Source organism: Globicephala melas, chromosome 15, assembly GCF_963455315.2.
Source record: "Globicephala melas chromosome 15, mGloMel1.2, whole genome shotgun sequence".
In the NCBI taxonomy this organism is placed as follows: domain Eukaryota; kingdom Metazoa; phylum Chordata; class Mammalia; order Artiodactyla; family Delphinidae; genus Globicephala; species Globicephala melas.
In genome coordinates this window covers 86,537,635-86,558,701 of record NC_083328.1, presented here as the reverse complement: position 1 = coordinate 86,558,701, position 21,067 = coordinate 86,537,635, and the positions used below count along the sequence as shown (strand labels likewise).

The 21,067-nt window shown below is 66.8% G+C and overlaps 2 protein-coding genes across 7 annotated transcripts; one reads left to right on the top strand and one right to left on the bottom strand.

The window, feature by feature from the left end:
* Nucleotides 1–49: 49 nt before the first annotated feature.
* RGS19 (regulator of G protein signaling 19) lies at nt 50–6,146 on the top strand. 5 transcript variants are annotated; one of them, XM_070043636.1, is made up of 7 exons: nt 50–129; nt 517–711; nt 3,298–3,395; nt 3,598–3,719; nt 4,831–4,905; nt 5,021–5,255; nt 5,328–6,146. In XM_070043636.1, exons 3-7 carry the CDS (start codon nt 3,366–3,368, stop codon nt 5,517–5,519), a joined length of 654 nt encoding a protein of 217 aa, XP_069899737.1. In that variant the 5' UTR covers nt 50–129; nt 517–711; nt 3,298–3,365; the 3' UTR covers nt 5,520–6,146. The 5 variants fall into 5 exon arrangements, with proteins under 5 accessions (XP_069899737.1, XP_060140823.1, XP_060140821.1 ...); XM_070043637.1 differs by having other exon boundaries at nt 85–129; nt 633–711; XM_060284838.2 differs by lacking the exon at nt 517–711 and having other exon boundaries at nt 80–129.
* Nucleotides 6,147–6,984: 838 nt separating this feature from the next.
* Nucleotides 6,985–14,686, bottom strand: TCEA2 (transcription elongation factor A2). Of its 2 annotated transcripts, none has more exons than XM_060284835.1 (10): nt 14,507–14,686; nt 11,630–11,692; nt 11,204–11,309; nt 10,232–10,322; nt 9,073–9,203; nt 8,781–8,837; nt 8,268–8,422; nt 8,053–8,199; nt 7,428–7,499; nt 6,985–7,207 (listed from the first exon to the last, which is right to left on the bottom strand). In XM_060284835.1, exons 1-10 carry the CDS (start codon nt 14,576–14,578, stop codon nt 7,199–7,201), a joined length of 903 nt encoding a protein of 300 aa, XP_060140818.1. In that variant the 5' UTR covers nt 14,579–14,686; the 3' UTR covers nt 6,985–7,198. The 2 variants fall into 2 exon arrangements, with proteins under 2 accessions (XP_060140818.1, XP_060140819.1); XM_060284836.1 differs by lacking the exon at nt 14,507–14,686 and adding an exon at nt 12,078–12,806.
* Nucleotides 14,687–21,067: the final 6,381 nt, after the last annotated feature.

The following is a 21,067-nucleotide window of genomic DNA, read 5'->3' as shown; positions in this document are numbered from 1 at the left end:
CCCGCGCTTTGGGGAAGTGAGGCCGAGGCGCCTGCGCACTGAAGCCTGCGCCCGCTCCCCGACGATTCGGCCGGACCTCGGAGCGCGCGGGCCGGCGGCTGCGGCGCGAGTGGCTCGGGAGCGCGGCCGGTGAGTGCGCGCGCGCGGCGCCGAGGACCGCGGCCCTGCCCCTCTGGCCAGGGCCCGGGGGCCGTGCGGGGCGGGAGCCTCGGAAACCGGCGCCGGAATCCGCGCCCCAAGGACTCCGCCGCGGGGTCCACGTGGACCCTGGGCCGCGGCGGGACTGGAGCCCGTCCCCGCGCGTGGGGGAGGGGCCGTTGCAGCCGGGTTCCCCTTTTCTGCAGCTCGAAGCCTGGGGAAGTGATTGCTCAAAGCGGGGGGGGGGGGGGGCCGGAAGAACCCAGGTTTCCGCGTCTCCCGTCCCCCCCCTCAGCCTGTGGGGAGGGGCCGAGGCGGGACACCCGGTTTGCCCCCGCCCCCACCCTGTTGCATCTGGCAGCCACTCATCCCTGCCAGTCGCAGGGAAGGCGCTGCGCCCCCGGCCCGAGCCGATCGGGGGCTCCAGGCGCCAGCCTCGCTCCAGAACGCGCAGGAGGACCTCCTGCCGTCTGACTTGAGTCCTGCTGCTGCAGTACACGCCCCTTCGGCAGCCAGGGTGGGGCCCAGAGCGAACCTGGCCCCTCCCGCCCCTGCCTCGCCTTTGGGTCGCTGGTGAGTGGGGCGCACGGCGAGTTCCTTGAGATTGGGGTGGGGGCGTCAGAGGCTGGAGGAAGGGGCAGACTTCTCCAGGCCCAACCCCACCATGAGAGAGAGGGAGGGAGAGAAGTGGGTTGCCCCACCATTGTAGAGGTGGGCAGTGGCGAGGGTCGAAGTGGGTTGCCCCACCATTGTAGAGGTGGGCAGTGGCGAGGGTCACCAGGGCTAGGAAAGACCTGGCCTGCCTTGGAGGAGCCAGGCTGGGACTTACCTACGGGGGAGGGGGGCGGCGCGGCAGACAGGAAAGGTGCTGAGGAGGGTGAGAAGAAGGGAATGGAGCCCCTCTGTCAACCCCCCTCCCAAAGGTTATGGCATTTTTTTCCTGGGATTGTCACATTTTCTTATTCTTTTTTTGGACTGGGCGGGCTCGGGGACGTTCTTTTTCCTTCTGTGGAGCAGAGCAGCAGCCGCTCCCAAGGGAGCCTCTGTCCCCAGAGGCCAGACTTGCTGCCTGTCCAGCTTCTCCTATCCCAGACTTAGGGACCAAAGCCTGGAGGGGCTGGGGTAGGGGAGGGAGCCCCCTCCCACGTGCCCGAATGAGGGGCGGGAACCCTGGTTCAGACCCTGTACCCCCACCAAGAAAGAGAGCAGGTGCCCCAGGGGCACAGGTGGCCCCAGCCAGCCTGAGGAGGTGCACGGAGCCAGGCCCAGGGATGGGTGACCAGGTGCAGGGCCTACAACCAGGACAGAAGGGACGGCCTCTCCCCCTGCCTCTCCCGCCCCAGCACCTAGGCCCTGCATCCTCAGGCAGGTCCCCTCGTCCAAGTCAGAGCTGAGTTGGAGAAGGCAGCCTAGAGGGGTACAGTCTTCAGGGTGCTGGGGGGGCGGGGGTGCAGAGGAGGAAGAGCCGCTCTGCCTGGGGAAGTCACAGCCCGTCTGGGGTACAGCTACCAGACCTCAGAGGTTGCCACACCCCTTCCTTTCCCTAGAAACTTGACCCCTGAGGGTAGGCATGCTGTCGGGCTGCTTCTTCCCCATCTGTTTGCTGGAAGCCAGTGGGATCCAGTTGGAGGGTCCCCCCCCCAGCGATCTCAGGGGAAGCCAGGCAGGTGGCCAAGTGGCCAAGGCCCCGTGGGACCCTACACCTGGCCCCCAGATTTGGGTCAAGGCCGAGGCCTCCGCATGCCCAGGCTCTGGAGACAGGGGTGCCCCAGGTGTGCATATCCCGGGCTGTCACCTCTGAGCGCAGCACGCGGTCAGTGGCTGGGAGGCAGGAGCTGCCTAGCCTGGTGACTGCCCCGGGGCCTATCCCAGAGCGTCCACTTTCCTCTTCTGCCATTGCACACCCCACGAGGCCAACATGGACCAAACAGACATTAAAAGGCCAAGAGCTGAGGGATGGGGGGCAGCAGGGCGGATGATCATTTAATGAGAAAATAAACTGAAACCAAGTCCTGAGCACCTCGCGACGGGGTTTCAGGAAGGTCCGCGTGGCAGACGTGCCAGGGGACGCCCCCGGCCCCGGGGGTGGGGCGGGGCGCCTCGCCTGGGCCGAGGTGGGCGCAGGCCGAGGTAGAGACTGGGAGGCAGGTGGGGAGGCGTTCAAAACTGCCTCCTGGACCCTGATTGGCCGCCCCCGCGGCTCGGGTCCGCGGGTTTCCCGCGGGGGCCGCTCACCCGGATAGGGCTCCGGCGCCCCCCGCGCGTCCGCACCGTGGAAGGTGCGCCCCGACGCCGAGCGGAAGGGACCCCGCGGCTCCGACCTGCCCGGGAGCAGGACGCACCCCATCCCCCGCCGCCGCCGGGCGCGCCCGCCCTGCCCTGCGGCAGGCCTGGGGCCGCAGCGGTTTCCGCAGCCTGTGGGGCAGCGGGGGGGCGGTGGGAGGGGAAGGGAGGCCGGGAGACCCTGGGCGCGGGAAGGTGACAGCCGAGTGTTTCGGGCGCCGGGCCAGTGACCGGGCCGAGAAGGTGGCGGTCCCTGGCGGCTCTCGGCCGTCCTCACCGGTGCCTGCTGCACTTCCCGCACCCTCAGGACGTCCCGCCCCAGCCCCAAGTCCTCCTTGTCTGCAGGCCTGGTCTGCTGCCCCTGCTGAGTCCCCAGGAGCAGGTGGGGAGCCTCCCCAGGGCTGATCCGGACTCCTCGTGGGGAGCAACCCTCACCACCTCCCAGCAGCCGAGGAAAACCTGGGATGGAGGGAGCTGGGATGGGGGGTCTAAATGTCTGACCACCACCCCTATGCACCGCCCTTATAGCCCCAGACTCTGGGGGCCTCCAGCCCCCTTGGGAGGGGCCAGGAGCCGGAAACCGAGAAAGAGGAACCCTGGCTTCCGGCTTCCCAGGGAGCGAGTAGATGGGGGTGTCCCAGAACCTCCTGTGGAGATCTTGTCTGGGGTCCCCTCCTTCCTGACCCCACATACCCTCATAGCCACAGTGTAGACTGGAGTGGGGGTCAGGGCCTGGGCAGAGCGGTCTGGAGGTGGGAGGCCGGGCAGGGGGCCTGGGGACACCTCCGGGAGGAGGGAGAGACTCGGGACCTCTTCAGGGGGACAGGCTGCCACCGGCGTCAGGTCCTCCATGAGAGTCCCGGCCTCTCTTCTCAGAGCCCCAGGCTGTGGTGAGGGTCCTGGAGCAGGTACCACGGAGCCCCGGCAACCTCTTCCACCCACCCATGCCCACCCCGCCTGAGGCTGAGAAGCAGGTGGGCCGCCTCCACCGCTGACTCTGTCCCTCGGGGGCTGGGGGCATGACTAGGAGTTGGGAGCCCGCTGGACACCTGGGAGGCCAGAAGGGTCACGCCCCGCCGCGAGCAAGCAGGCCCCCAGCAGGCGGGGGGCGGGGGGGGAAGCAGGTGGTTCCCACAGGTTCTGCCTGGAGGCTGACACGGCCCCGTCTTCCCCCAGCACACAGGGCCGGAGGAGGGGGACCAGCCTCCCTCCATGTCCAGTCGTGATGCGGCTCCCCCAGCTCCCCCCAGGCGCAACCCCTGCTGCTTGTGCTGGTGTTGCTGCTGCAGCTGCTCCTGGTACGTGGGCCGGGGGTGCACCGTGTGCCGGTGGGCAGGGGGCACTGAGCAGACCTGGGATCCAGGGCCCCACTCCTCAGCCCCTCGGGGGGGCTTTTGAGGCACCGCCCACAGCACTCGTCCAGGGGTCTGGTGACCGGCGGCCAGTGCCCAGGCCCCTCTGTGTGTGTGATTTTCATGGCTGGTGTGCCGAGGTTGTGTCCACATGCAGGCACCTAGCCAGCACGTGCACGTGTGTGTGTGCGCGCACGCACGCGTGTGTCTACTGTGAGCCCGCCCAGACTGGCCCTGGGGACCTACAGCAGAGCAAAAGCAGGCCCCACACATTGTGTCAGGTGGAGGAGCCTTAAGCAGAGACCTGGCCCTGGGACAGTGCAGGGGGTGGGCGTGGGGCCTCCGGGGGGGATGTGGTTTCTAGGCGCGTAGGGAACCTGTTGGGGTTTTTGTGCCTCGCAGAGGCCTGGCCCTTTTCAGGCTTCCACCCCGTGGCTGTTGCGTGGACAGCGCTGAGGGGACCCAAAGGGGGATCAGCTGAGCAGTGAGCAACTGAGGCCTGAAACAGGAGAGGGACCGCCTGGGGGTAGAGACACGAGGGGCCAAGCGAGGAGTGAGGAGTCTGGCGTCTGGCGGGTGGGGGTAGGGTGGGAGCTGAGTTCTGTCTGGACCTTTGAGGTTGAGGTGTCTGTTAGCCGTCTCAGTGACCCTGGGGAGAGGTCCAGCTGGAGGTGTGGACTGCGGAGCCAGCACTGATGCTGTGGCGGGAACTAAGGAGAGAAGCAGGGCCCCGAGGGACAGTCAGGGGCCAGACACACGGGCTGGGGGCTTTCTCCCCATCAGTCGGAGTCTCTGGGAGAAAGCAGTGGGGGTCGAGGTCAGGCCAGGGAGGGAGAGGTACCCGAGGGGCCTGTGAAGCCCCAAAGGCAAGACAACGGGCCCAGGGCCGGACCGGAGATCGGGAAAGGAGCCGACCCACCCTGCAGGGGGTTCACGTGTGTGCTGAGAGCCCCTAGGCCTCGTGCCCATACAGACGCGTGTCGGTGTCACTGTGGCCAGCGTCCTGCGCGCACACGCGTGCCGCGGAGGGCAGTGCCACCGTCCCCTCTGCCGGCAGGAACGAGGAGCGGCGGCGAGCGTGGCGGGCCTCCCGAGAGAGCAGGCTGCAGCCCCTCCCCAGCTGCGAAGCCTGGTGAGTCTCCGCCGCGGGTCTGCGCGGTGCGGGGCGGGGGAGGGGGGGCGATCCGGGCGGAGGGGGCGGGGCCTGGCGCGGCCTGTGGCCGATACCCGGATGCCCGTGCCCGCAGTGCCACGCCGAGCCCAGAGGAGGTGCGGAGCTGGGCGCAGTCCTTCGACAAGCTAATGCACAGTCCAGCGGGCCGCAGCGTGTTCCGCGAGTTCCTGCGCACCGAGTACAGCGAGGAGAACATGCTCTTCTGGCTGGCCTGCGAGGAGCTCAAGGCCGAGGCCAACCAGCACGTGGTGGACGAGAAGGCGCGGCTCATCTACGAGGACTATGTGTCCATCTTGTCCCCCAAGGAGGTGCGCCGCGCGGGGACCGGGGTGGGGGGCGGGGGCGCCTCCGGGCCCCTGACCGCGGCCCCTGTCCCGCAGGTGAGCCTGGACTCCCGGGTGCGGGAGGGCGTCAACAAGAAGATGCAGGAGCCGTCGGCGCACACGTTTGACGACGCGCAGCTGCAGATTTACACGCTGATGCACCGAGACTCCTACCCCCGCTTCCTCAGCTCCCCCGCCTACCGCGCCCTGCTGCTCCGGGGCCGCTCCACAGCCTCCAGTGAGGCCTAGACTGCCCACCGTGGCTGCCTGGACGCGGGGCCCCTCCCGCGGGCAGAGACTCCTTTCACAAATGCGCTTCACGTGCGGGCACACCCGCCGGGCCCAGTGCCCCGGGCGGCCCCAGGCAGGAGCTCCAGGTGCTGGGCAGGCCAGAAGCCCCCTTCCCCACCCAGAGGACCCAGCGCCCCAGGATCCAGCTGAGAGGCGGGCGTGAGGGCCTCTGGGCCTAGGCAGCCCCTCCAGCACCACCACCCCTACTGAGCACTTCCTGCTGGGGTTCCCACCTGGTGAAAGGAGGCGCCCTCCCTGAAAGCATCCTGGACCCACAAGGTCCTCCTCCCCGGGCCCCAGGGGCCCCTGAGAAGCGCCTTTGGTGGAGAACAGAAGCTCTGTGCTGTCTAGTTTTGTGACAAGAGGAAACCTCCAACTGATGCCATCTGCACCCCGGGATCAGACCCAGGACCTCAGAACCAGGCTCAAGGCAGCAGGACCCGGCTTCTTTTATATGTTCATTGAGTTTAAGCCAATAACATGGCACTGTGTGTTTTATCAAAAAACAAAAACAAAGTTTTCATATTTAACTCCACTCCTCTTCCCCCCAAAATAGAATCTTATTATTGAAGATATTTTTCAAGTAAAAGCCTCTCCCCTCCGTCCACGTTTGCGGGGGAATCAGAGAACGAGGAGTGGGCCACGACCCCCAGCAGGGGAGCAGCACGCTCAGTGACGGGCCCCTGTGCTCTGCTCCAACCCCACCCCTCAGAGAACAGCCTCAGCGGGCAGCTGTGCTCAGCCCTCCCCACGCGAGGGTGCCACCAAGGGTGACAACGCAACGGGACACTGGGCAGGCAGGGTCCCTGGCGGCGGCTGGCCGGCTAGGGCAGGACACTTACGGGGGAGACCTCCCCGAGACCCCGGGTGCCGGGCAGTCACCTGTACTGTCTCACAGGCCCCACAAGGCACACACTTGCCACCCTGTTCCCTGAGTTTCTGCTTGGTAAAGCGATTCAACGCTGCAACCGGGGCGCAGAGGGTCTGGTCAGGGGTCCACCCCCATTCACACTGCTTCCACGAGCAGTGGGGCATCCTGAAGGCTTGCAGGCAGGCACGGCTGTGGGGCCCAGACTTAGCCTCCCGCCCATAATCCCTGGACCCTGAGCTGCGGTGCCCGGAGAGGTCGTGAGACCCCGGCTCCTCTGTGCGCCCACAGCCCCCCCCCCAACCTGATCCTCGTGCTATGCAGGCCCAGCCCTGCCCCTCCCACGGGTACACTCAGGCCCCTCTGAGAGCCAGTGGGCTCTTCCTTCCAGTGCTGTCCCAACAGGCCAAGCCTCAGCGTCACCCGACCCCAGGGAGGTGGGCTGTCTCCGCAGCGGCGGGGGTCGGGGAGATCAAACCAGAGATGAGGGGATGGGGGACCCAGCTTGAAGCCCAGGCCTGTACATGGCCCACCAGGACCAAGGGCTAGGGAAAAAACAGTGGCAAAAAGAAACATTTAATAACGGGGGGGTAAGAGGGCGATAGGTGCACTGCAGGCAGGGCGGGGGCGGGGTGTGCTGCCTTCTGAGGAAGGCCAGGCGGGCAAAGGGCAGGTCTCCAGAGAAGCTGTATCTGTTGGCAGAGGATGGGGAAAGGGCGACGGCCAGCACTGGCCGTGGCCCAAGGCTGCAGGCACACATGCACAGGGCTCAGCAGAACTGCAAGAAACAGGTGAGAGGCGCCCATCCAGCCACGTGGCCTGCAGGACCCCACAGGGCAGGAGGCAGGGCTGGGGTCTCCATCCACCATCTCCAAGGCTCCCAGGAGGCTGGCTGGCATGGCCATCCCCCAGTTCACACCACAGACCCCACAAAGGCTGGAGACACCCTCCTCCAGAGAACAGGGCTGGGGATGGATGGCCTGGGCTCACCCACCTACCTTCCAGCGGTTTCCACACTCGTTGCAGACAACGAACGTGGTCATAGGCTCATCGGAGCTGCGGGTCTGCACCTGTGGGGAGGGCCACGGTGGGAGGGGCCCAGCCCCAGGGCCTCAGTCCCTTGCAGCTGGAGGCCCCAGGGAGCAGGACTTCCCAGGAGTCACAACCTGGGGAGCCCGCCCCCCACGGCCTCAGGCCGCGCTGGCCTCACGTCACCTGGGCTGAGGCTGCCCTGCAACCCCCACCTTGCGGTCGCCCCAACCGCTTTCCTCTTACAGGGCCCCCCAACATCTCTTGGGGCCCACCTCCACAACTCTGAGCGGAGTCCCGCTACCACCACCAGGCACCCATCCTCCCACCAGCAGCAACACAGGGGGGCTGGGCTCCCAAACTTCAGTGCCCCAGAACGAACGGGCTGGACCCACCGCCCGAGACCGCCTACTGGGGAGCAGGGGTCCTCGGCAAGGGGGAGGCCCCAAGGGTGACCGCAGCTCCCAGCCCCATCGGAGACCAGGTTGTCGGACCCCCGTCCCAGCACCACTCACACCGCACGTGTCCAGGCGCAAGGGGGACCCGGCCTGCTCCGAGGAGGGGCGGGGCTCCGGGAGGGCTGCCGGCGCTCACCTGCGTGTAGGTGCAGTTCTTCTTCCTGCACTTGCCGCAGGTGAACAGGTCGGTCTGCGTGCCGCCCGTGCGCGCCATCTGGTGCTCGCGGATGGCCTCCTTGGTCATGGCCTTGCGGATCTCCTTCAGCTCGTCGCTGGCCATCTCCTGGGGCGAGGGGCGCGTGCTCAGCCCGCGGCCCGCCGGGGCAGCCCCCAGCGCCCCCACGGGCTCACCTCCGAGGTCATCACGGCGATCTGTTGGGGCGTGATGGCGCCGCACAGCACGTTGCGCCGCAGGCTGGGGTTCTTGGCGTCCTTGAGGTTGGAGAGGCGGCTGCGCACACGGTTCTTGTACTTCATGTCCGTGTTCCCCACGTCCCGGAAGATGCGTGCGGACGTTTAAGGAGCCGTAGGGAGGCCGATGCCCCGCCCTCCACCCCTGCCCCCAGGTCAGCCAGGGCCTTTCGCGAGGCGTGTCGCAAGAGCCAGCCACACGTGGGCGTCGACAACTGACGCTTTCCCGGCTGAGACCCACATGCAGGCTGGAGGCCCGGGACCCAGGCCCACCGCAGGCCCGGTCAGACCCCAGAGGGTCTGGGAGGAGCCCCCTGGTCAAGACGAGCACGCCCACCCGACCGCCCAATCCCCTGGCGAAGGCGCAGGACAGTGGCCACTAGGGGAGCTGAGCCTGGCTGGCCCCGCCGTTCCTCCAGATCTGCAGCCCCCAAGCCGCTGCACAAAGGATATATTCCTCGATCTGGGCCGACAAGCGCTCGCAGTCTGCACCGACAGCCACGTGGTCATCTGCAAGAAGGAGCCCTGACCAGCTGCCCTGCCGGCTCCCCCCCACACCTCAGCCTGTGCAGCATCCGGGCGTCCTGCTCCCCAGAGACCCCCGGCTCCCCACCCCCAAGGTCAGCAGCATGGGGTTGGACTCAGGTCTCCAGAGGCAGGCGGGGCCCAGGCCACCTGGGAATCAAGCGTGTGTCAGGAGCCAGGACCCCGAGGTGTGCTGGGTGGCCCCGGCCCAGGCACTCACGGTCCGTCTGCAGGGCAGCGGTCAGCATCTCGCGACACTTGTTGCGCACGGCGTCACAGGTGACCGGCACCGGAGGAAACGTGGTGATCCTGGGTGTCGATGGCGTCCTGGGCAGCTCTGGCCTCTTGCGGCTGGAGAGAGGCCCGCTCGGGCCACGTGCACCTCCGTGAGATGCCGGTCCCCAGAAAAGCCAATGTCACAGCCACGATGCCCCCAGACCCCGTCTGCTCCACCCTGACAGCGGCCCAGAACCCTGCCCATCTACAGTCAGGTCCAGCACGTCCACGCGGTCTGGCCAGAGGCAGTGAGGATCACTGGGTGAGACACACCCCCAGACGGGATCCCCACCCTCAGGGAGACCTGGGACACGGGGCCACACTGCCCAACGCAAACTGCCAGGTCAGGGGGAGGCAGACGGGACGAGGGATCACTCAAGACCAGGCACCACTATGCAGGCAGCCCCACCCCGTGGAGGTCTGGGCACCCCCCTCCATGGGTTGCCTGTCCACAAGGCTCTGTCCACCCACGGCCCTCCTCTCACACCCCTGCATCTCGTGACCCTGTGACCTCCACGGAAGCCAGTGGAAGCAGGCGGCTTCCTGGAGGAAAACTAGAACGTGCAGGTGGGCAGATGAGCCCACGTCTCTGCACAGCCATGCGGTGAATCCAAAGCTCAGCTTTTCCTCGCCCTTGGCCACTGCTGCCCAGTGGGGTCAAGGGCAGAGCAGCCTCTCAGCCACAGCCCATCCCGGGGGCGGCAGGAGCAGGGAGGCCTCAGTAGCCCCAAAGCCTGCACCATGCCACAGCCTGGGGCACCCCCGGTGAGGGAGGGGCCGGCAGCCAGAGACCCCAGGCCAACGTGGGTAGCCAGAGTTAGCCCGGGCCTGGATCCGGGGACGTGAGCAACGGGCTCCCACAGGCCCGCTCAGCCAGGCAGACGGAGTGCCCCCCTCAGATGCTTGGGGCTAAAACGGCCCAGAGGAGTCTCCGGAGGGAAAGTGTCCAGCAAGAGGCTGACCCTGGGGAGAGTCCCTTCCGAGGAGCTGAAAGGGCTGATGACCTCAGCGCCCCCACCCAGCGCCCCTGGAAATCCGCACCCCGGTCTGCCGAGAAAGTGGGGCCATGGGCGGGGCGTGTGTCTGCCTTCCAGACGTGCTACCTGGGGTCCTGGGCCTCGGAGGCCTCCTTGGAGGACGATGTGGGCAGAGGCCCGCCCCTCCTCCGCTCCCTGGCTTTGGCGTCTGAAGCATCTACATGTGCCGGGAAAGAAGGGAGGGCTGGCTGGGAGAAGGCAGGCCCGGAGGGCAGGGCGGGGCCAGGGAGGGGGGCAGACCACCACCGAGGCACAGCCCCGGCCGGCGGACATCGGACCCTGCCTCCAGCCCCAGCCTCCTGCGAACGACTGCGGTCCTCTCTGCAGCCAAGGAAGGTCCTGAAAAGTCTCCCTGAGTACAGAACCCCCCCAGAGTGACGGCCTTCACGGATGGCACGGCTGGACTCGGACAAAGGCTGGTCACCGCAGGCAGGCCGGGCATGGCCACTCCCCAGCTGGGCCTCGGCCCCAGAGCGAGCCATCGAGGGAGTCCCAGCCTGCACTGGGGACCTTCCCACAGGACGAGAAGCGTCCCATATGCCACCAGAATAAATACGCTTGTCCAACACGCAGCCCAACAGCCACGCAGGACTGGAGAGAAGCCCAGGACATGCAGCTCTGTTTCCCAAGGGCTTGGACAGAGCCCAGGAGGGGCTGGGAAGGGAGGGGAAGCTCAGGGTCCAGTGGGGGCATCCCAGTCGCCCCACTGTCCCTAGAAAGAGGCTGCCCGTTCCCTGAGGGGCTCCAGACGCCCCTTCCTCCTCCTCCCCCTCCTCGCCCCCCCTCCCCCCCGCCCTCTGACTGCCCCACACTCCTCCCCTGGGCGACCTCCCCCAGCTCTGCCAGGCCCCCCTCCAGGGCTCAGCGCAGCCTTAACTCCCCTTGCTCCTCGTGGAGCCCCCTCGTCCCAGCCCGAGCCAGTGCTTCCTGGACTGGATCCCAGGTGGCCCTGGCTCGGGAACAGCACAGTCTGCCAAGGGCCAGCGCGTCTCGGGTGCCCCTCGCCCCCACGCCCAGCCTAGGCTGCCTGACCCGCACCCAGGAGCTTCTTCCAGGACTTGATGAGAGACTTGGCCAGCGTGACGACCTCCTCGTCCGAGCTCTGCTTCCGCAGGGCGTTGACAGACATGCCGACGCGGGTGGACTGCAAGGCAAGCGGCCAGGTTGGGGGCAGCGGTCAGACCCTCCCCACAGACCCTCGGTGACTCCCACAGGGCAAGCTGGGCACCAGCGAGGGGAGGTGGATGCCCCCCCCCCCGACGGTTACTGCCCCATGTGCAGGAACCTCGCGAGGAACACAGCGGATTGCCCTTGAATGCCCCTCCCTGTCTCGTGGAGCAACAGAGAAAGGCAAGGGACAGTCTCCTCAGAGGCAGGGATTCATGCCAGCCAAGGGCCGGGGTGGGAAGCAGGAAGCTCTGCCAGGTGCCTGGGAGCTGGGGGACGGGGCACACGGGGCCCTACCTGCAGCAGGTGCAGCGTGACGGGCATGGCCTTCAGTTCCCGCAGCAGGTCCATGGCTCCCTCCTGGAAGGAGAAGGGAGGACCCTCGTAAATGACTTTGAGGTCTCAGTGGGCAAGCTCAGCTCCTCCCACACACGAGGGCTGGGGGAACACGAGGCAGCGACAGTCTGGAGATCCACCTGGGGTCAGATGCCCAGGGAAGGCAGGCATGAGAAGGGAGCAGCTGTGCGCTTAACCCCAGCCCAGGGCCCCCAAGGGCCGTCAGGGGAAAGGGCCGAAGCCCATCCCCAGCAGGGGCGGCGCCCGCACCTGCCGGGTCCCACATCCCCCGCCCACGTGGCTCAGGCAGCCTCTCCTCAGTGCCGCCTGCTGGGGCCAAGCCCTCAGGGACCTCTGCTCCCCTCACGTGCACCCCACGCCCCCTGCTCACTCCCTCCAGCCGCGTCACCTCGCCTGGACGGCTGTGCCAGAACCCCGTCTCCCTTCTCTGTCCGGCACCCCTGCCCACATCTGCTTCCTCGTAGCCGCACACACAGGGGCCACACGGCTCCACAGCAGACGAAGCTCCCCAGGGCCCTCAGGGGGCCGAGCTGCCCGCCCCGGGACCCGCTGCTCCCACTGCCAGCGACACGCCTGCCCCACTCTCCCTCCAAAGCTCTGTGCAAATGACACATTCTCTCCCGCTGACGGCAAGCAGCCCGGCGCCACCCCGTTCGCTCCCCGCCTCGCCTTCCTCCACAGAAGGCTCACGGAACCCACCGGTGTGGTTTCACGTGTGCGTGTCTCCCTCACGACATGAAGGAGGCAGCCATCCAAGGGGCGACAGCCTCAGATGTCCCGCAGCCTGGCCGTGGGAGGGGCAGAGCCTGCCCCATCCCTGATCTGGACGGCATCTCTGCTCAGGCTGCAGCTTCCCCCTCGTCACCCCCGCGGGCCCTGCCCCTTGGGCTACAGAGTCGAGCCCTGTAGTCAGCTCCTCAGAGGGGACAAATGGTCACCAGAACCGAGGGCACAGCGCCACTCGGCGATCGATCATCTTCCCCCAAACGGAGCCCCGGGCTGCAGAACGCCAGCTTTCTGTGGCCTCCGGACCAGAGGGGCATAAACGTGATTCCCAGTCACGGCCCCCAACTCCCCCAAGGGGCCTCAAAGGCACTGGGACCCACCAGGAGCCTCTGCTAGCTCTCATCCCCCACTCCATGGCGCCCCAAGCCCCCTAGCCCCCTTCCCAGTCCACACCTGTCCCCCCTCCTCATTCTCCCCTGGGCTTCCATCCATGCGGTGCTCCACCTTGATGCCCCCTGCCCCCGTCCTGCCTGGCCCGACCCAGCTCTCCGTGGGTTCCGTGGCCCATCTCTGCCCCCAGCTGGGGCGCATTTATTTTGTCTCCTTCAGAGGGGAAGCAGCTTCTTTCTCTGGTCATCTCTGGAAACAGCCATAGACGTTCCCACATCCCTGCTCTGTGCTGCCCACAGCCCCAGGGGTGAGAGCATCATGCGGGCTTTGGGGCAGGCGCTGCTGCTTGATGGATGAATGAAAGCGTGGGAGCCAGCCCCCTTCCCAGCCCCGGGGGAGAACCCTGTCCAAAGACCCAGACTCAACCATGCTCAGCCCAAAAGTCACCCCCAAACCACCAGTGCAGGCACACAGCCCTGGGGTGGTGGGGCAGGCATCTCAAGACCCCAGCTGACCCTCCCTCACGGCCCCCACCACCCCTCGGCCCCGCCCCAGGAGCTCAGTCTGGGGAGAGCTGGTCGCGTTTATTGAGCCTCTCAGGGAGCCGGCAGGACTCCTCTCCACTCCCTAGAGGCAGGTACCACCCACCAAAGATGCTCCCTGCGAGGATACCCAGATCACCAAGGTCCAAAGTTGAGAGGGGCCTGAAACTGAAGCCCCATGTGCTGTCCGCCCCCTACCGCCACCAGCCCGAGACCGGGCACAGCCTTCCCCAGAGGCTCACTGGCGAGGGACGACAGAAGCCGGCCAGCTGGTCGCGGGGGTCGGGGGGAGTCCTGCGCCCGGGTATTCCCAGGCCAGGCTGGGGGCTTCCTAGGGCTCTTTCCCAAGGGCGCCTACGCATCTGCCCACTCCCCAGTAGCTGCTGGCTGAGCCCTGGCTAAGGAAGGGAGAGGATTTATTAGGGCAACCCGGTTCCTGGAGGACTGAACAGACAAGGAAAAAAGGGCCTCCCAGACAAGAAAGGCCTCTGGCCGGCTGGCCGGTGAAATGAGATGATGGGGGCCGCAGCCCCAGGCCCGGCAGAGGTAGGGGGGCGCTGTAGCTCCAGGGGAGAAGGGGGTCCACTCTCACACTCCAAACTCTCGAAGGCGGAGAATGGGTGTGGGAGACCCAGGGTGGGACAGAGGGCTCTGAGTCGGGGATGGGGCTCGGCGGGGAGTTCTGGAGGACTTCGAGGATGCCCCGGCTGGGGAGGAGGAAGACGGGGGTGGGGGGGGCGGCCAGTCAGGGCTGCACGGGCCGGGGCTTCCGCAGGGCCTGGACGGACTGGGCCGAGGAGGGTCTCCGCCGGCCCGGCCTCCCGAGGGGCTCCGGAGTGAGGGGAGGAAGCGGGCGGATCCCAGGCCTGCGGGGTCTCAGTCTGGCAGTTTGGGTTTGAGTCCAGAGCGGCTGGCTCCCGGGACAAGGTTCAGACCGGATCGCGGCCTCTGCCGTGGGTGCGAGGTGAAGGGCAGGGCTGGCCCAGGGCGGGGGTCTCGGCCTCCGGCGGGGGTCTCCCCGTGTCCCGGGAGTCTCTCCCGGGGCGGAGTCTCGTCCTGCCCCTCGGGTGGTCGCCGCGGCCCTGACGGGGGCTCGGCAGGCTCGGCGGGGGCTCGGCGGGACGGGGGTCCCGGGGTCCTGGCGGCCCGCGCCCCTCACCGCGCTCTTCTTGGTCACCATCTTGTCCAGCCTCCGGGCGATCCGCGCAATCTCCTCCTCCTTGCCCATCATCGCCTCGGGGGCACCGCCCCCAGCGCCCGCCGCGCCAGCCTCGGCCTCCCGGCCCGGACCCCGGCCCCGGCCGCCGCAGCCTCCCGCACCCGCCGCAGCAGACGCAGCCCCGCCACGGGCGGGAGACCCTCCGTTCAAACCTCCGGCCCCCGCGGCACCGCGCTGCATCTTGGGATACGTAGTTCTCGCGCCCGCCCGCCACGCGCACGCCCGCCCTGCCCCGGACCACAACTCCCAGGAGCCAGGGGGCGCGCAGGGCATCCTAGGAAGTGTAGTCCTTACGCGGGCAGCCGCCAGTGGACCGGTTAGCCGGCGGAGGGCGCTGCGGCCGCGCGGGGCGCGGCCGTGCGTGGGGGCCGCGGCGCCGAACCCGCGCTTTCCTCCCAACACCTCGCGGGGGCGGCCAGGGTCCGACTGCGCGGGGCCGCAAAGGCACGCTGGGGTCCGTCCCCTCTCCCCGCCCCATGAGCCGTCCTCCGCCACCTTCCGCTGTCCCGGGGTCGCTGCCCGACCTCCTGAGCGCTCTGGCCGGGATTGTGGCCTCGGGGACCCTCGGAGCATGGTCAAGGGGGGGAGGGTCCTCAGGCTGGTTTTCCGGGGTTTCTGCATGCCCACCCCCAACCCCCAGCACTTTGTCCTCCTTTGCCCTGCGGAGAAATCAGATGGGGACTGGCCTCGAGGCTGGCTCCGTAACAGTGACCTACTCCTGCGGGCTGTGCTGATGGCCCAGACCCTGCCTCAACTGGTGCCTCTGCCAGGGTTGGACTGTCTGGCACGAGCCCTTCTTGGCAGCCCAGGTGATGCTTCTGAGAGGCCTCTCCCGATGCTCACCTTTGTGACTGTAATCTTAGGGACCGGAAGCTGCTTTGAGGTTTCTCGGAGATACACCCGCCCACTCCAGAGGGGAGAGGCTGAGTGCTTTGCTGCCTGCTGACCGTGTGGTTGACACGCTCTCCCCTGTGCTCTAGCCTTTGTCAGAAGCCATGGCTGAGCTCAGCATCTCAGGATGCCCTGTCGTGGTGCTTGGAGGAGGAATTTCCTCCTGTCAGTCCTCGAATCAGCTTAACTTTGCCTGCTGGGGAGGCCTAGCTGGGCAGCCTCCTCTGTCCTGGCTTTGAGTGAGGGAGGCTTCTATGTGTGGGACTGGGTTGGATGTTTCAAGCCACAGAGACTCTAAAGCATGACCTAGAAGCTGGTTAAGAAGGGAGGGCCCTGCCCCTTGTCCCCCAGGGGTGGGGCCCTGGGGTTTTGTCCTTTCTCCTCAAGTGGCAGAGCCAGCCGGGTAGGCACTGAACACTGGGCACACAGAGGAGAGCAGGGGCTTGGGGACTGTATTCCAAGGCTGCAGAGTTTGAACCTCAGCCCCTGTGACCGGATCCAAGCTGCCGAGAGGGACAGAGGCGGCCGCGGGACAGGGACCAACCTGGGGAGGTGGGGGTGGGCAGAGATGGAGACAGGGCAGGTCTGGGAGCTGAGGAGGGGGACTGGGTCGGGTGGGAGGGAGAATAGGACAGGGTGTCAACCTGCAGGTCAGGAACCAACCCCCTGGCAGAAAGACTCCCGGTCGCCTCTGCATTGCTCTCTAGGGGACACGTATTGTCCCGCAGCAGGGCTGGGACTGACCACAGCGCAAACTGGAGGCACCTTGTGTCACAGCCATCCTGCTGATACCCCAGCGTCCTGCCGACGCTCACTGCTGTCACTGCCGGGAGCTGCAGCGATAGAGAAGCACTTAGGTTCTATATCACACATTTTAGAAAATAATTCGGTAACTGTGTTTCAGTGGAATTGGTTTCCATGGTAACCCCATGGGCTTACTTTGTGCGCTGCCCTGCGATGGGGCACCAAAGCGAGGACAGGGAGGCGAGGAGGGGCTGTCAGCTGAGCACCAAGGCCCTGCCCCGGTTCAGGCAGTGCAAAACCCAGACCGCCCACCTCAGGCCCTCGGCCTCTTTCGTGAGAAGCCAGGTGGTCTCTACCTCTGGAGCTTCCGGCAAGGGCCACAGAGACAGCTCCTCAGGGGCCTGACACGTCTCAGAAGCTCTCGACTAAGGCCACCGAGGCTGCAGACAAAGGGAGACCAAGACGCCATGGCGCTCGAGAAGAGTGGCCAGGAGGCGGGGCGTCCTGCGGGAGGAGGGCCCAGCCTGGGGAGCCTGGCCTGGGCAGGGCAGGTGATGGGGAAGGGGGAGTGGACAGGCAGGCGGGGGTGCGTGGCAGGGGAGGTGGGGTGCTTCGCAGCTGGGGACCTGCGGCCCACGGCCCTTCGCCCCGTCACGGGAGCCCTGAGCCCTGACACGGTGCAGTCCAACGTGGAAGCCACCCCCACGCAGTGTCCGGGCCGGGTGACCCGCCTTGTGTCCTGCAGGTCCCACAATGAGAAGAGGCCGCTAGGTGGCAGGAGTGAGCCACAGACGGCCTGCGGGCCAGGTGGCCACCACCCTTCCCCACCCCCCAGGAGGTCCAGTTGGTTCTGGCCACAGCCTGGAAGCAGCGCGGGTGGGGCTGTGTTTGGTCCTGGAGAGTGACCCTCACGTGTGGGGTCTGTCGGTGGGTCCCACCCTGGCCAGGGTAGCACTGACTGACCAACCCCAAAACCCCCGACTCCCCACCTTAGAAGTCCCTGGTCCCAGGGCCCCTCATGAATTCACACCCCCCAGAACCTTGCTCAGGTCAGTTACGGCCCACCCGAGACCCCTCGGACCCTACCCAAACTTGGGAACTTCTTCCTCCAAGGAACGTGCCCCAACAAGCTGCCTGGGCCCCCAGACCCCCCCGCGCCCTCAGAAAGCAGTGCCTGTAGGGTGACATCAGGACGGTGAGCCTGGCTGTACCCACAACAGGGTGCCCACCGGGGCTCCAGACCCCACGTCCTCTTTGCTGCATCCAGGGAGTTGGCATACCACCCGAGTCACGTGGGGGGGATGCGTGAAGCTGCCCACGTGTATGCACGCTGGGCACAGTACAAGTCACACGCACAGGGGCTGTGAGGCGTCTGTCTCCCCCGACTGCTCGGTCGGCCAGAAGAACCAGGCCTGAGTTCCACCCTCTGCTGCATCCCAGCCCCCAGACACCTACTGGGTAACGGAAGGAACGTGGCACCCTGGGGGGAGCTGGAAAGAACTTACACCTTCACCTTCGGGCCACCCCCAAGCAGGGGAGCCCCAAAAACACCCACCCCCCACCCCATGAGAGGCCAGCCCGGGACCAACTTGCCTGCTACTCTGGGCTGCAGCCCTGACACACAGACCTTCCTAGAATCAGGTGGGGCCCCGTCCCCACGACCCCCAGCCCCTCCACTTCCTCCTGAGATGGGCCCAGGAGGGGCAGGAGTGGGGCATGGAGAGCTGAGGGCCAGGGGCACCCAACAAAGAGGTACCAGGCCGTGTCTGGAGACTGTGAGCCATGAGCAGGGGTGGGGTGGGGGCACAGCTCCTGATTAGAGGTCAGAGGTGAAGAGGAATCAGCAAGGAGCAGGGACAGAGCCCCCAAGGGTGGGGGACAGACGAGCTCACCTTCCCAGACCCACCCAGCCCCCTTACTCCAGGATGCCCTCCTGGACACCCCACCAGTCCACCGCCAGGGGGCCTCCCTCCGTCCCCGCGATGGTCCCCAGGGAAGCGCCTAGTAGAAGCCCCGTTCCTGCCCCCACCCTGGGGCTGACCCCCCAGCTCCCCCTTAGGGCTGTGTCCCCTCCTGCAGGGGTCTTCCACGCCTGACCCCTTTATGGCGAGAGATACATGGGTCTGCCCTCAGGAGTCCTGCGACGTAGGGAGCCTGGCCCTGTCCTGGGGGCTCTGAGGGGGCAGACACAGCCCTGACAGGGGTCTGGGGACATCCCAACAACGCGTCCAGGGTCCATCCCCCAAGAGACGCGCTGCACCTTTGGCCCAGAGGCCTGCCCCTCCCCCGTCCTCAGTGCACGGAAACATCGGAAGCTCAGGCCATTAATTTTTCTATTTGTGTCCCCCACCACTTGCCCGCCCAAAGCCGGCCATGACCCCAGCAGGTCGAATCTGTGCTTCCCTTCTGGCTGGGGCAGGGGCCTCGGTGGGAAGGCCAGTGCCGCCAAACTCACACGGAGACCGCTCCCCGTCTCCCCATGGCCACGGGGGTGGGGCGGGGAGATCTCTCAGCCCCAGAAGCCCCCACCCCTCCCCGGTCACCCTGTCGGCAGCTCTCCCCCGACACAGGCACCCAGCTGTTTCCGTACCCTATTTCGTCAGACCCTCCAACCCACCCTGGGGGCTGCAGTTCCCCACCACAGGGGCTCTGTGGAGCTCAGACCCCAGCCAACCCCATCCAGGCCGCCCTCAGATCCCGTCCTCTGAGGTCAGGCAGGGCAGTGACCAGGGACCAAGTCCAGCACGAGTCCCCTGTCCCATGTGCCAGCGCATATCTCGGCTCTGCCATCCAGCCGCCCCCTCTCTGGGCCTCGGTCTCCCAGTCTGCAGAATGGGAAGAACCGCTGCCCCCAGCAGCCTCTCGCGGAAAGTCCCCAGCCCAGCCCACAGCCTTGGCCCAGGCCCAGCTCCCTCCCCCAGAGGCAGAACTTTGGGGGAGGCAGGAGGCATCCCCCAGAGGCCAGCAGCAGCCGGCCCTGGCGGCCTGCTCCAGGCTCGCTCTAACAATGCGCTTCCCCCACACAATTCCCAGAAACACCGCCCTCCCTGCCCTCCCTGCCAGCCCGCCAGCCTGGCGGCCACCCCACCCTCCCCCTCCACAGGGGCCCCAGCAGCCGCAGGGTCAGGGGCTCCGGTGAAAGCAGGGGGTCTGACTCACAGGGGTCCCCAAGGCAGTGCCTCCTGGCAGTTCAGGCACACCAGCCCTGCCCTGGTGGAGAGAGACAAAGGAAACTCCTGGGAGAGGCAGACTGGGGGCCGAGGAGCCAGGCCTTGGGAGGTGACCTTGGCCAGCCCCACTCCCACAGCAGACCCCTGCCCTTCTCTCCTAGTGGTGAGTTGGTGAGTCCATCCTTCTGCCTGCAAGGCCCATCTCCACACAGCAGCTGTGGAAAGCCAAGCCAGGTCACACCCCTCCTCTGCTCAAAACCCTCCCAAGCCGCCAAGTCTCCTTCAGATAAGAAAGCGAGGCCCTCCCAGGCCCCACACGCCCGGTTCCCTCCCCAGCACAGGTCCCTGCCCCAGGGCCTTTGCATGTGCTGTTTCCGCCGCACAGAAGACTCTTCCCCACGTGTGCCCTCACTGCTTTCACGTGTTTCCTTCAGGGTTGGCTCCACAGTCACCTCCCGAACGGGCAGGCAGTGAGCAGCCCTCTCTCCCCACAGCCTGGCTCCGGATTCTGACTTCTTTGTGGATTTGTTGATCGGCTCCCTCTCCAGCAGAGCGGAAACTCCCCACAAGTAGGGCTTGGGGCTGCTTTGTTCCGCTGCTAAAGCCCTATCTCCTGGAACAGGGCCTGACCCACGGTGGGGTCAATAACCGATCGATGGACGGATGAGTGGATGGCTCCTGCCCCTGAGCAGGAAGGGGCAGATGGTCCCCAGGAACGCAGGCTGCCCCCCGGCCAGCTGGCAGCCCCAACCGGTTGGACCATCAAAGCCATTTGTCACCAAAGCCAGGGCAACAGCCGAAAAGAAACTCACAGCTGCCGTGCCCACCAGGCCCCGTGGGCCAGTGACCGACCACCTGGGGGGCTCCGCCCCTTCTTCCCATGCTTCCCAGGGCCAATGAGAACGGTCACCAGAGCCCAATAGGCGAGAAGACGAGCCAGGCCAGCCCAGGGCAGGGCAGTCGGGGTGGGAGCCCGGGATACGCAAGTGTGTCAACACACAGTCCCCCAGGCAGGACACGCAGAGAGCCCCATCTCTGCCCCACCAAGAGCCCCTGAGGGGGACCAGGGCACCATCCCTGGAGAACTGGGGCCGGGGTCACCGAGGTCTGAGCAAAGACAGCCTTCCCAGAGGCTGCCCGGGGCCCGGACTGAGAGGCATATGGGGGTGGACCCAAAGGCAGGAACACGGGGCCTGGCTGGCCAGCTGGGCCGGACAACTGGACAGACAGAGTGTCTGGCGCCTGCTCAAACAGGCTGGCCCTCCTCTCAGCTGCGGCCTTCCTTCCTGAGCTGGTGTTTCCTGGCTCCTCCCTGCTGTTGCCGTGGAAACCAAGTGGGGCCTGGGCCCCCGCCCCAGCTTCCCACGGAGCCCCCGCTGAGCACCAATTGGGGCCCACACAGGACGCAGGTCGCTGGATGACGAGCATGGCCGCGGTGCCCCAGGGCTCGCCGGGCTCAGCACCCCGACTCCCCTCCCTCACAGCAGCCCGGCATTCGGAAACGCCTCTTCACGACCCCAACACCTGGGACGCCCACAAAAGCGACCTAAGCCAACTGCCCACAGCCCGCCTGCCCCCATGAAGCCACCGTCACGGGGTCCTCCTCACACACGCTGCATTCAGCGCCCCCCCACCCACAAGGCCCCTTCAACCCAGAGAAGCCCCCCCCCCATTTGTTCCTGCTGGCCCAAAGCAC

Bases quoted from the DNA above. Each gene is read 5' to 3' on its own strand.
- RGS19 (XM_070043636.1), top strand. From the start codon at position 3,366: ATGCCCACCCCGCCTGAGGCTGAGAAGCAG. The intron at 3,396-3,597 runs GTGGGCCGCCTC...GTCTTCCCCCAG, and splicing joins CGCCTGAGGCTGAGAAGCAG to CACACAGGGCCGGAGGAGGG. The intron at 3,720-4,830 runs GTACGTGGGCCG...CTCTGCCGGCAG, and splicing joins TGCTGCTGCAGCTGCTCCTG to GAACGAGGAGCGGCGGCGAG.
- TCEA2 (XM_060284835.1), bottom strand. From the start codon at position 14,578: ATGATGGGCAAGGAGGAGGAGATTGCGCGGATCGCCCGGAGGCTGGAC. The intron at 8,838-9,072 runs GTGAGTGCCTGG...TCCTTCTTGCAG, and splicing joins CGCTGCCCTGCAGACGGACC to ATGACCACGTGGCTGTCGGT. The intron at 7,500-8,052 runs GTGAGCGCCGGC...CCCTCCCCACAG, and splicing joins AGAACTGCACCTACACGCAG to GTGCAGACCCGCAGCTCCGA.